The 12,507-nt window shown below is 42.5% G+C and overlaps 1 protein-coding gene across 1 annotated transcript in view; it reads right to left on the bottom strand.

Moving 5' to 3' along the window:
* Nucleotides 1-1,678: 1,678 nt before the first annotated feature.
* cfap69 (cilia and flagella associated protein 69) overlaps nt 1,679-12,507 on the bottom strand; it is a gene marked incomplete at both ends in the record, with an annotated part of 56,841 nt that continues 46,012 nt past the window's right edge. Inside the window, 7 exons of the mRNA XM_079259255.1 lie at nt 1,679-1,819; nt 3,369-3,455; nt 3,541-3,738; nt 5,098-5,174; nt 5,361-5,498; nt 6,997-7,189; nt 7,314-7,395. Of these exons, the coding sequence (XP_079115381.1) occupies nt 1,679-1,819; nt 3,369-3,455; nt 3,541-3,738; nt 5,098-5,174; nt 5,361-5,498; nt 6,997-7,189; nt 7,314-7,395 (916 nt within the window). The remainder of the gene's footprint in view (nt 1,820-3,368; nt 3,456-3,540; nt 3,739-5,097; nt 5,175-5,360; nt 5,499-6,996; nt 7,190-7,313; nt 7,396-12,507) is intronic.

The raw sequence follows: 12,507 nt of genomic DNA, 5'->3' as shown, positions 1-12,507 counted from the left end.
GTTTTAGTCATGTAACAAGCGCATTCATCTGTTCGCTGACTGCGGAGACTCAGCTCATCTGAAGTCCAAAATGCAACATGAACGATAAAACATTTCATTTTTACACTAAAATCAAACCAGGAGCCTTTGGGCAAAAATCCCATGAAAGGACAAATCCGGCTTTATGGAACCCAGACTCTTTCTGGAAGATTCTCCAACTAGCAGATAAACTGGTGACAGGTGAGGGTGCCAGGATTGGGTACAAAAACAGACGCCACAATATGTTTAGTCTTTCCAGCAAAAGATGAGTTGTAGGTCACAACTTTGGTCCAATATTTGTCAGAGAAAAGTCAATAAATTCAACAAATATCTCTAAATGACAGATTGTGAGGAATGTTGTTCTGTCAGAGCAGAACCCGGGGGAAGATCTGGGGAGTCTGGAATGATCAGAGTGAAAAGAAACGGTGGTGGGGGAGGATAATCCAGCTCTGTTGAGTCCAGACTTTGCCATATTATTCATATTACTTAAAGTCCAATCTGAATTATTTAATTTGATTAATTAAAAAAGTATATGTGGGCAAGCAGCCGTTGCCAAGACAACATCAAGGCCACACATCATCATCATTCTGGAAGCATCCAAGTGGGATGGTCGTACGGAGGAGGTCCATGAGAGAAAGACACCAAAGTCCTTCCAGCTGATGGAGGAGTCCCGGAGCAATGCTGGCATCACAGGAGCCATCAAGTTAGCCACTAACCCTGCAGAGGCGGCGTCCAGGTGGCCAGTCAGGTAGCGCTACCTGGACGCCAGGTGGGCCCTGATCAACCCCATCTGGATCACCTGGAGGAGGGGTCAGATTCAGAAAGACCTGAAACCCACTGACTCCAGGTTACATCTCTGCTGATGTATCCAGGAGCGCCACGAGGAACAAACGATCTCCCAACCTGTGTGTAACGGTAAACATGGCGTGGGAACGGTGGGACATCATTTCTGCTGGTTTTAGTGGTTTTACTGGGCCACACTTTCATTATTACAACCCATACATTTCAGTCAGGTGTGTTGGAGCAGGGAAAGATCTAAAACCTCCAGGACTGCGGCTCTGAATGAGACCTCGTCTTCTTGTGCTTTAAAGGACAGAGAGAAGATGGAGTCTGAACTGCAGAAATGGCGAGCTGCTTTCTGCACGTACACTTCCCATTCCGTCGGTTTTATGGTTAAACGTCAGAACTGAGACTCGTTTTCAGAGGATATGCTTAATAATTATGAATAATTTCCTCCATAATACCCACCAAACAGGAAAACATCCGTTTTCTGCCCGTAACGGCGGAATCTGACGCCTCTTAGGGGGGGCGTGATGAAAACTAAAGAAAAGGGGGCTGATTAGTGTGTTACACACCTGAAACAGGAAATGACATCAGTATTTTGTAACGCTTCTGTCCAATCACATGCAACAGCCCCGGCCTTCTCAGTGATAATAATGTTGATAATGTGTGTGTGTGTGTGTTTCAGGGTTGGATGGTAAACTAGACAACAAAGCTCTGATTGGACCCATCGAGTGAGCTCATGTCTGCATTTTCTGCCAGTCACTGCAAACCTCCCGTCACAGGAAAACGCTGCAGAAATATAAATAATTCACTGTGAAACATGTTGATTTGCTTTAAAGTTCAGCCTGTAATGTGACATAAACGCTCCTCCGTAGGATCAATCTGTGACGGCGCTGAGGTTCACCAGGTCCAACTCCACCGCTTCAGCTCCGATCAGAGTTCTGGTCAGCGTCACCTTCATTCCCGCAGGACCCGGAAGATTAGTGCTCTGCATGGCCCTGACGTGCCCGATGAAATGCTGGAACATGCAGCAAAACACAGAAAAAACAAAAGCTCACATCATTTTACTTATAAAGCACTTCAGCACCAGCCACAGCTGAACAGAAAAGCTAAATGAAACCATAAAATTAATTAAAATTATCATAATAAATTAAAGTAAAATAAAAAAATTCAGACAACAAAAACTAAATAAAAAAGGAAATATGAAGAAGTGTCAGGTTGGGTTGAGGTCTGATAGTAAACGTGAGTTTTAAGCCTGGCGAAAAGGCTAATGTAGGTTGTTCCATACTGTGGTGCACAGATGGAGAACTGGGATGACTGGAACAGCTGATCAGCTGACCTGAGGGACCAGGAAGGAGCTTAGAGCTGGTGAAACTCACATAAATAAGTTGGACTAAGAACATTTCAAACTTTAAAGCAGACAGGTCAATTTTAATAAGGCGTGCAGAAATAGCCGGTGGAGGAAGTTAGCATTCCCGTTCTGAACGGATTGCTGTCTCCAACTGCTGTCTGGACAGAAAAGGTTTTATCGTCGCTAGTTTCAGTTTCAGTTTCACGATAAAAAACTCGATTGAATTCTGAGTGTCAGAGGGTGACCCTGCTCAGCAGGAGGGTCTCACATGAGCAACGAGGTCCAAACACCTCCGTCTTCTTTTCATTTAAGTATAAGGCAATCCCTGCTTTATTTTCCTCGAGGCCAGCCAAACGGGGTCTAACTGATCGGTATCTCTTCGCTTTTATGGTCCCTAAACTTCACAGCCGTCTCCATAACAACGGAAAGAGACTCCACGTTCCAGAGAACAGAAGAAATTAAAAAGGGAGTGGTCCTAAAAGTGAACCTTGGGGGACTCCACGTCAGAGGAGCATGGTGGGATTCATACCGATTAATACCAATATGCAGATTATAATTCATAACATGATCAGAAGAATAAAAAAGACCTCCTCGGTGTTCAGTTATGCAGATATTTCACATATTGTGTACAATAGGGGTGGGAAAATTTAATCGAAAATCAGGATTTTTTTGCTTCACAATTTTAAAATGGATTTTTTCTTTAAAAAAATCGATTATTGTTCAAATAAATAAAATTAATCCATTATAAAATTTGTTATTTTAAATGTTTTTATTGATCTTTTTACTTGTCTTCTTGGGTGTTATAGCAGCAGAAAGATGGTCTGGCTTATTGTGTTGTTTTTTCCTTGTTGAAATCAAGAAAAATTAGCAAAAAAAAAAGTTTTATACATTTATTTTGATTTTAATCTACAAAAATTAGCAATATCAAAGAATTGTGAGAATCGCAATGTAAATCGAATCAGCACCCAAGAAATTGGAGTCGAATCAGGACAAAAGTATATTGTCACGGCTCTAGTGTACAATGTGAGTGAAATGAAACGGTGAGAGACCTTTGTGGGACGGGTAGCAGAGACCTCCTGATCCGGTTTAGATCTGATCAATGCAGCACGTTTCTCCCTCTGAGCCTTTTCTTCCTGCGTTTAACACAAAATGCAAACGTATAAACAACAACATACAATCAGTTGAGATTGTAGCAGGATTCGTGAAAACATGAAACCTTCAGGATGTCATAATTTGAAGTCTTGGAAACGTATTTCTTCCAGGATTCAGCTGCCAGCTCCTGTTGCCTCAAGTGAGACTTCATCTGCGATAAAACAACACAAACTTTGTTAGATTCCTTTCATAAATCCACCAAACAGAAGGTTTGTGCAGCTGTCTATTCCCGGCACCTCTCTGTAGACCAGCTTCTCCTCGCTGATGTCCTCCTGTTGCTGCAGCTGCAGGATGCTTCTCTGCTCCGCCATGATCCTCCCCGCCGTGTCCTCTGAAATCTTACAGATGGTGCTCAGAGCCTCCTCATCGGGGCTGATCGGCCTGACGCCATCCAGACTCAGCTCCCTGCTGATCTCCTCCCACACCTCTCCAACCTGCAGCAGACCAGGACCAGCACCTTGCTGTTTAAACCACTTGTTTCATCTGAAACTGAAGCCAGTGGAGATAAATCTGCATCTAAAGAAGATATTCTGATGTCTGTTAATCGAAACGATTCCTTTGAAGTCTGGACCAAACAGACAGAGTTACGATGTAAATGTTCATTCAGACCATACACCGTATATGAAAGATAGACGGAGCCTTCTACGATTAAAAGTGAAGCCTATGAGGAAATGTATAAAAATGCAGTTCTCCCTTCATCCACTAGGGGCTCCAAAACAGCGCGAATCCCCATCGACTCCCATGTTAAAAAGACCAACTTCACAGCAGAAATAAACATGTTTACAGCAGAAATAAACATGTTTACAGCAGGAATAAACATGTTTACAGCAGAAATACACATGTTTACAGCAGAAATAAACATGTTTACAGCAGAAATAAACATGTTTACAGCAGGAATAAACATGTTTACAGCCTGGTTCAAAAATCCATTTTAGGTTTAATAGGTCAGGTTTACCTTCATGACAACTGTGGGGGGAGTGAATTTTTTTTAACTCGTCCGTTTAAAATTAATTTAATCTTAATTCAAATTCGGCATATTTAGGGGCGTGTCCTTTTGATTGACAGGTATCCGATCTCCCACTTCAAGTCAGAAGAACGTAGAACAACCGTGGTTTTTAGCCGGTTAACAAAGTGACTTAGCTAGTAACCAGCTTACCTCCGTTAGCTGGTTAGCTCCTGTTAGCTCGGTAAACCTTAAGCTACAGGCCGCTTGGAGTTTGTCGGGTGTCAATCATCCACCCCCCTGCTTACAGCCCCCCTCTCAGCTCCACCTTTTTGCCAATTTTTATATTTTCCGGACGTGACGGCATGCGTGACGCTGCCAAGACTGCGATGGTAGGAACTGCCCACTGAGTTTCAATTCGTCTCTTCAGAAACCTACCTGTGACGTCACTGAAGCTCCGCCCATCTTTTTATATAAAATCCAAAAGGAGCTCACACTAGCACACACAGCTTCAAAGAAAAATCAGCAGTTTGAACGGAAACTGTAAGTTTATTGAAACCTTCAGAAGTCTGAGTTTAACAAGTAAAGTGAATTAAAATTTGTCTTTGTGTTTTAAGTTTTTTTTTTTTCCAGCATATTTAAAGTTGAAATCGTTTTGGTCCAAGTCATGTTAATAACACAGTACTTGCATTTGTACACATTACACACAATTCTTGTGGCTTGTCCATAAAGGATTATTCACAATATTCCGTGTTACCATGGCAGAAATTTGTCAGTTTTTCAGTGTGGAAGAGTATTAGTCATAAGTAAGAAGACTTCTATTCCACCTTCGTCCTTGTCGGTGGTTTACCTTAAAGTCCAGATATCTTTTAACGATGCTCAGAGTCACATAATCTTCTGCTGACAACCCAGGAAGTCCCTGAAAACCTGAAGGTACCAAAAAAAAAAACAGCTGATCAGATGAATTGTGCCTTTTATAAATGCTTTGTCATAAAACTCCACATTTCCAGAAGATGTTCAGCCAGCATCGTGTTAAAACACATAAAAATGTACACATGTTTGAATGATGTGATTAAACGTTTAATTGAAGAGAAACTAAAGAGGTTTTTGTACCCAAACAGCAGAAGATGAAGTAAATCTTTGCTCGCAGGTTCTCTGGTATTTCCAGCACCGCTGCGCCAGGTGAGGTGGCAGGAAGGGACAAAACCTTGTCGTCCTGCTGGAAACCACGGAGGACGGGACTCTGAGGATCTGTAAGACCAACGCAGACATAACAAACCATGTCAAACATGTTCAGTATGGTGTGTGAAGAGATGCAAACATGATTTTACTCCTGTGTGTCATAGATGACAGTAAGGAACACGTTCCTCAAGCTGCGACAGTCTGGGCTTCCATTTTGAGTTGGTCTTAATGAATTATTTTTTTCCCAGTAAAACCTGTCATTTAAATCGATTTTCCATTTGGGTTTTATGTAGTGGACCTTCTGCACTCCGCTGTTTTTTACTGTTTTATATAAAATAAACCTAGTTTTGTCAGGGGGTGTGGGTTCTTTTCAGGATCCACCAGAGGGAGCCAGAGGAACCATTTTCTGGAGGATGTTTTCACCACAGGTGTGCAGGTCTGCACACCTGTAGAGAATTAGAGATCTTCTGCCAGCACTATATCTGCAGCTGATTGCCAGTCCTTCGTCGCTTGAGCCTCTGTGGTAAAACCTAAGCCCTCCAGCGAGTTCCTGTATCCTCTAACGTTTGAGAGACTTTACAAATTCTTGTTTTTTTTTCCAGAGACACTCCTTTGTGAACTCTCCAGAGCTACCTGCGATTTCCCTCCCAGCAGCCAATCATCACCAGCAACCACTCCCTACCAATAACCTGGCTTTCTCTTCACTGGCTATCCTCTGGATCCGATCAGCTTGTCGCTGCCTATCTGCCCTCCACTGAAAGGACCCTCACTGGCACCCACTGCCAACATCCATCCTCTCGGACCTCCTGACACCACCCGAATTCACGGCAACTCCGAAACAAGTAGGACACCTTCACTTCCCTGAGAATTATTCCATCATTTCCATTACTCATACATCTATCTTTGCAGAGAACCCGGCCTTCGGGTCGTTCCGGAACCATCCCCTCAGTTCACCAAATAAACCATTTTCACATTCTCCAGATTGCTTAATCGTGCATGTGGGTCCAACATCTTCACACCATGACAAATTTAACTTAGAAAAAATACCCCCACAAAACTGAGTTCTAAATTATTTTCTAATGTAAATATAAGAAATAAAACCAGCAAAGTAAACCTACAACTGAGGGGTATAAATACACAGAAGAAGACAAAAAGAAAGACATGGGTGAAATGGATTAACTAAATGAACCAAGGTGAACTAATGAACACAGAACACAGCAAAACAGGTAAACTACAAAATAAAAAAGGAAACCAGACTAAAGAGACATGAAACCTCATGAAAAGAACTGCTTCTTTACAAAGTGTTGACACAAGACTGCTTCATCCCTTAGTTAGGAGCCTTTTTATGCCTAAATGATTTCCAGGTAAATATTAAGAGGCTTAAATAAAAGCATGTTCATCTGGAAATGGTCCGAGGACTGGACACTGAAACACATTCAGAAACACAAACTATTCATCAAAACCACTTTAAAATATTGTCTGGCAGTCTGGAAGAGAAACATGAAGAAAGCCATGTTTGTCAGAAGGTAAAGCTCCTGACAGTGTTGCCATGGAGACGCAGACTGACCTGCGATCCCTCCATGTTGGTTTCGGCTCACGCCCAGCTCCTCCTCCTCCTCCCTCCACAGCTGCAGCAGCAGTCTGGAAGCTGTCTGACCCGCAGCATCCCTCCAGCTCAGGATGTGAGACGGCGTGTTCGGGTTGTCACATAGATCCAGCAGGGTGGAAAGCACGACACCGTGCACACATCTGGGGCTCGTCTGACAAAAACATTCCTGTTTACGTTCCCTGAAGGTGCAAACAGTCACTACCTGCCAACAAATCATTCATACGCAGCAGCTGGAATCTTTTTTCTAGTAAAAATAACTGCAGGAGCCAACTTACACTGAGCAGATTGAGCAGCAGAAAAGCTCCTTCTTTAGCCAGAAAGTAATCCTCCGTGGCACTGCAGCCAACAACACAGGACCTGATGGCATGAGAACAGTGACAGATACTTCTGGAGCTGTGGGAAGCCAGAAAATATCTCTGGCAGGTTAGTTTACTCATGCCTCCAAAGAAGCTCACGTGGATGTTATTTTCTCCAAAGGTCTGGAAATCACATAAGAAGCTCCCATCCATACGCTTGCATTGGTAGGCGTGGCTTCTGGGTCTGTTTCTGCGTCTGTTTCTACGTCTGTTTCTACATCTGTTTCTGCGTTTGTTTCTACGTCTGTTTCTGGGTCTGTTTCTGCGTCTGTTTCTGGGTCTGTTTCTGCGTCTGTTTCTACGTGTTTCTATGTCTGTTTCTGGGTCTGTTTCTGCGTCTGTTTCTGCGTCTGTTTCTACGTCTGTTCCTACGTCTGTTTCTACGTCTGTTTCTGGGTCTGTATCTGCGTCTGTTTCTGGGTCTGTTTCTGCGTCTGTTTCTACGTGTTTCTATGTCTGTTTCTGGGTCTGTTTCTGCGTCTGTTTCTGCGTCTGTTTCTACATCTGTTTCTGCGTTTGTTTCTACGTCTGTTTCTGGGTCTGTTTCTGCGTCTGTTTCTGGGTCTGTTTCTGCGTCTGTTTCTACGTGTTTCTATGTCTGTTTCTCCGTCTGTTTCTGCGTCTGTTTCTGCGTCTGTTTCTACGTCTGTTCCTACGTCTGTTTCTACGTCTGTTTCTGGGTCTGTTTCTGAGTCTGTTTCTACGTCTGTTTCTTTGTCTGTTTCTACGTCTGTTTCTACGTCTGTTTCTGCGTCTGTTTCTGCGTCTGTTTCTGGGTCTGTTTCTGGGTCTGTTTCTACATCTGTTTCTGCGTCTTTCTACGTGTTTCTGCGTCTGTTTCTGGGTCTGTTTCTGAGTCTGTTTCTACATCTGTTTCTATGTCTGTTTCTACGTCTGTTTCTGCATCTGTTTCTACGTCTGTTTCTACGTCTGTTACTACGTCTGTTTCTGCATCTGTTTCTACGTCTGTTTCTACGTCTGTTTCTGGGTCTGTTTCTACATCTGTTTATGCGTCTTTCTACGTGTTTCTGCGTCTGTTTCTGGGTCTGTTTCTGAGTCTGTTTCTACGTCTGTTTCTACATCTGTTTCTATGTCTGTTTCTACGTCTGTTTCTGCATCTGTTTCTACGTCTGTTTCTGCGTCTGTTTCTACGTCTGTTACTACGTCTGTTTCTACGTCTGTTTCTGCATCTGTTTCTACGTCTGTTTCTACGTCTGTTTCTGGGTCTGTTTCTACATCTGTTTCTAAATCTGTTTCTACGTCTATTTCTAAATCTGTTTCTACTTCTGTTTCTACGTCTGTTTCTGCGTCTGTTTCTACATCTGTTACTACGTCTGTTTCTACGTCTGTTTCTACATCTGTTTCTATGTCTGTTTCTATGTCTGTTTCTACATCTGTTTCTACGTCTGTTTCTACGTCTGTTTCTACATCTGTTTCTACGTCTGTTTCTACGTCTGTTACTACGTCTGTTTCTAAATCTGTTTCTACGTCTGTTTCTACGTCTGTTTCTGGGTCTGTTTCTACATCTGTTTCTGCGTCTGTTTCTGGGTCTGTTACTACGTCTGTTTCTACGTCTGTTTCTGCGTCTGTTTCTATGTCTGTTTCTACGTCTGTTTCTACGTCTGTTTCTGGGTCTGTTTCTACGTCTGTTTCTATGTCTGTTTCTACGTCTGTTTCTGCATCTGTTTCTATGTCTGTTTCTACGTCTGTTTCTGCATCGGTTTCTACGTCTGTTTCTGCGTCTGTTTCTACGTCTGTTACTACATCTGTTTCTGCATCTGTTTCTACGTCTGTTTCTGGGTCGGTTTCTACATCTGTTTCTATGTCTGTTTCTACGTCCGTTTCTGCGTCTGTTTCTACGTCTGTTTCTGGGTCTGTTTCTACATCTGTTTCTGCGTCTGTTTCTGGGTCTGTTACTACGTCTGTTTCTACGTCTGTTTCTGCGTCTGTTTCTATGTCTGTTTCTACGTCTGTTTCTACGTCTGTTTCTGGGTCTGTTTCTACGTCTGTTTCTATGTCTGTTTCTACGTCTGTTTCTGCATCGGTTTCTACGTCTGTTTCTGCGTCTGTTTCTACGTCTGTTACTACATCTGTTTCTGCATCTGTTTCTACGTCTGTTTCTGGGTCGGTTTCTACATCTGTTTCTATGTCTGTTTCTACGTCCGTTTCTGCGTCTGTTTCTACGTCTGTTTCTGGGTCTGTTTCTATGTCTGTTTCTACGTCTGTTTCTGCGTCTGTTTCTGCGTCTGTTTCTGGGTCTGTTTCTACTTCTGTTTCTACGTCTGTTTCTGCGGCTGTTTCTACATCTGTTACTACGTCTGTTTCTACGTCTGTTTCTACATCTGTTTCTATGTCTGTTTCTATGTCTGTGTCTACGTCTGTTTCTACGTCTGTTTCTACGTCTGTTTCTGCGTCTGTTTCTGGGTCTGTTTCTACATCTGTTTCTAAATCTGTTTCTACGTCTATTTCTAAATCTGTTTCTACTTCTGTTTCTACGTCTGTTTCTGCGTCTGTTTCTACATCTGTTACTACGTCTGTTTCTACGTCTGTTTCTACATCTGTTTCTATGTCTGTTTCTATGTCTGTTTCTACATCTGTTTCTACGTCTGTTTCTACGTCTGTTTCTACGTCTGTTTCTACATCTGTTTCTACGTCTGTTTCTACGTCTGTTTCTACGTCTGTTTCTAAATCTGTTTCTACGTCTGTTTCTACGTCTGTTTCTGGGTCTGTTTCTACATCTGTTTCTGCGTCTGTTTCTGGGTCTGTTACTACGTCTGTTTCTACGTCTGTTTCTGCGTCTGTTTCTATGTCTGTTTCTACGTCTGTTTCTACGTCTGTTTCTGGGTCTGTTTCTACGTCTGTTTCTATGTCTGTTTCTACGTCTGTTTCTGCGTCTGTCTCTACGTCTGTTTCTGGGTCTGTTTCTATGTCTGTTTCTACGTCTGTTTCTGCGTCTGTTTCTGCGTCTGTTTCTGGGTCTGTTTCTAAATCTGTTTCTACTTCTGTTTCTACGTCTGTTTCTGCGGCTGTTTCTACATCTGTTACTACGTCTGTTTCTACGTCTGTTTCTACATCTGTTTCTATGTCTGTTTCTATGTCTGTGTCTACGTCTGTTTCTACGTCTGTTTCTACGTCTGTTTCTGTGTCTGTTTCTGCGTCTGTTTCTACGTCTGTTTCTATGTCTGTTACTACGTCTGTTTCTACATCTGTTTCTACGTCTGTTTCTGGGTCTGTTACTACGTCTGTTTCTGCATCTGTTTCTGGGTCTGTTACTATGTCTGTTTCTACGTCTGTTTCTATGTCTGTTTCTGCGTCTGTTTCTATGTCTGTTTCTATGTCTGTTTCTGCGTCTGTTACTACGTCTGTTTCTAAATCTGTTTCTACATCTGTTTCTGGGTCTGTTACTACGTCTGTTTCTGGGTCTGTTACTACGTCTGTTTCTGCATCTGTTTCTGGGTCTGTTACTACGTCTGTTTCTGGGTCTGTTACTACGTCTGTTTCTGCATCTGTTTCTGGGTCTGTTACTACGTCTGTTTCTGCGTCTGTTTCTATGTCTGTTTCTGCGTCTGTTACTACGTCTGTTTCTAAATCTGTTTCTGGGTCTGTTTCTACGTCTGTTTCTACATCTGTTTCTGCGTTTGTTTCTACGTCTGTTTCTGGGTCTGTTTCTGCGTCTGTTTCTGGGTCTGTTTCTGCGTCTGTTTCTACGTGTTTCTATGTCTGTTTCTGGGTCTGTTTCTGCGTCTGTTTCTGCGTCTGTTTCTACGTCTGTTCCTACGTCTGTTTCTACGTCTGTTTCTGGGTCTGTATCTGCGTCTGTTTCTGGGTCTGTTTCTGCGTCTGTTTCTACGTGTTTCTATGTCTGTTTCTGGGTCTGTTTCTGCGTCTGTTTCTGCGTCTGTTTCTACATCTGTTTCTGCGTTTGTTTCTACGTCTGTTTCTGGGTCTGTTTCTGCGTCTGTTTCTGGGTCTGTTTCTGCGTCTGTTTCTACGTGTTTCTATGTCTGTTTCTCCGTCTGTTTCTGCGTCTGTTTCTGCGTCTGTTTCTACGTCTGTTTCTACGTCTGTTTCTACGTCTGTTTCTGGGTCTGTTTCTGAGTCTGTTTCTACGTCTGTTTCTACGTCTGTTTCTTTGTCTGTTTCTACGTCTGTTTCTACGTCTGTTTCTGCGTCTGTTTCTATGTCTGTTTCTGCGTCTGTTTCTGGGTCTGTTTCTAAATCTGTTTCTACTTCTGTTTCTACGTCTGTTTCTGCGGCTGTTTCTACATCTGTTACTACGTCTGTTTCTACGTCTGTTTCTACATCTGTTTCTATGTCTGTTTCTATGTCTGTGTCTACGTCTGTTTCTACGTCTGTTTCTACGTCTGTTTCTGCGTCTGTTTCTGGGTCTGTTTCTACATCTGTTTCTAAATCTGTTTCTACGTCTATTTCTAAATCTGTTTCTACTTCTGTTTCTACGTCTGTTTCTGCGTCTGTTTCTACATCTGTTACTACGTCTGTTTCGACGTCTGTTTCTACATCTGTTTCTATGTCTGTTTCTATGTCTGTTTCTACATCTGTTTCTACGTCTGTTTCTACGTCTGTTTCTACGTCTGTTTCTACATCTGTTTCTACGTCTGTTTCTACGTCTGTTACTACGTCTGTTTCTAAATCTGTTTCTACGTCTGTTTCTACGTCTGTTTCTGGGTCTGTTTCTACATCTGTTACTACGTCTGTTTCTGCATCTGTTTCTACGTCTGTTTCTACGTCTGTTTCTGGGTCTGTTTCTACATCTGTTTATGCGTCTTTCTATGTGTTTCTGCGTCTGTTTCTGGGTCTGTTTCTGAGTCTGTTTCTACGTCTGTTTCTACATCTGTTTCTATGTCTGTTTCTACGTCTGTTTCTGCATCTGTTTCTACGTCTGTTTCTGCGTCTGTTTCTACGTCTGTTACTACGTCTGTTTCTACGTCTGTTTCTGCATCTGTTTCTACGTCTGTTTCTACGTCTGTTTCTGGGTCTGTTTCTACATCTGTTTATAAATCTGTTTCTACGTCTATTTCTAAATCTGTTTCTACTTCTGTTTCTACGTCTGTTTCTGCGTCTGTTTCTACATCTGTTACTACGTCTGTTTCTA

This window comes from Telmatherina bonti (genome assembly GCF_933228915.1).
Source record: "Telmatherina bonti genome assembly, chromosome: 19".
Classification (NCBI taxonomy): domain Eukaryota; kingdom Metazoa; phylum Chordata; class Actinopteri; order Atheriniformes; family Telmatherinidae; genus Telmatherina; species Telmatherina bonti.
The sequence above is the reverse complement of the archived record's forward strand: the minus strand, read 5'-3'. Positions and strand labels throughout refer to the sequence as shown.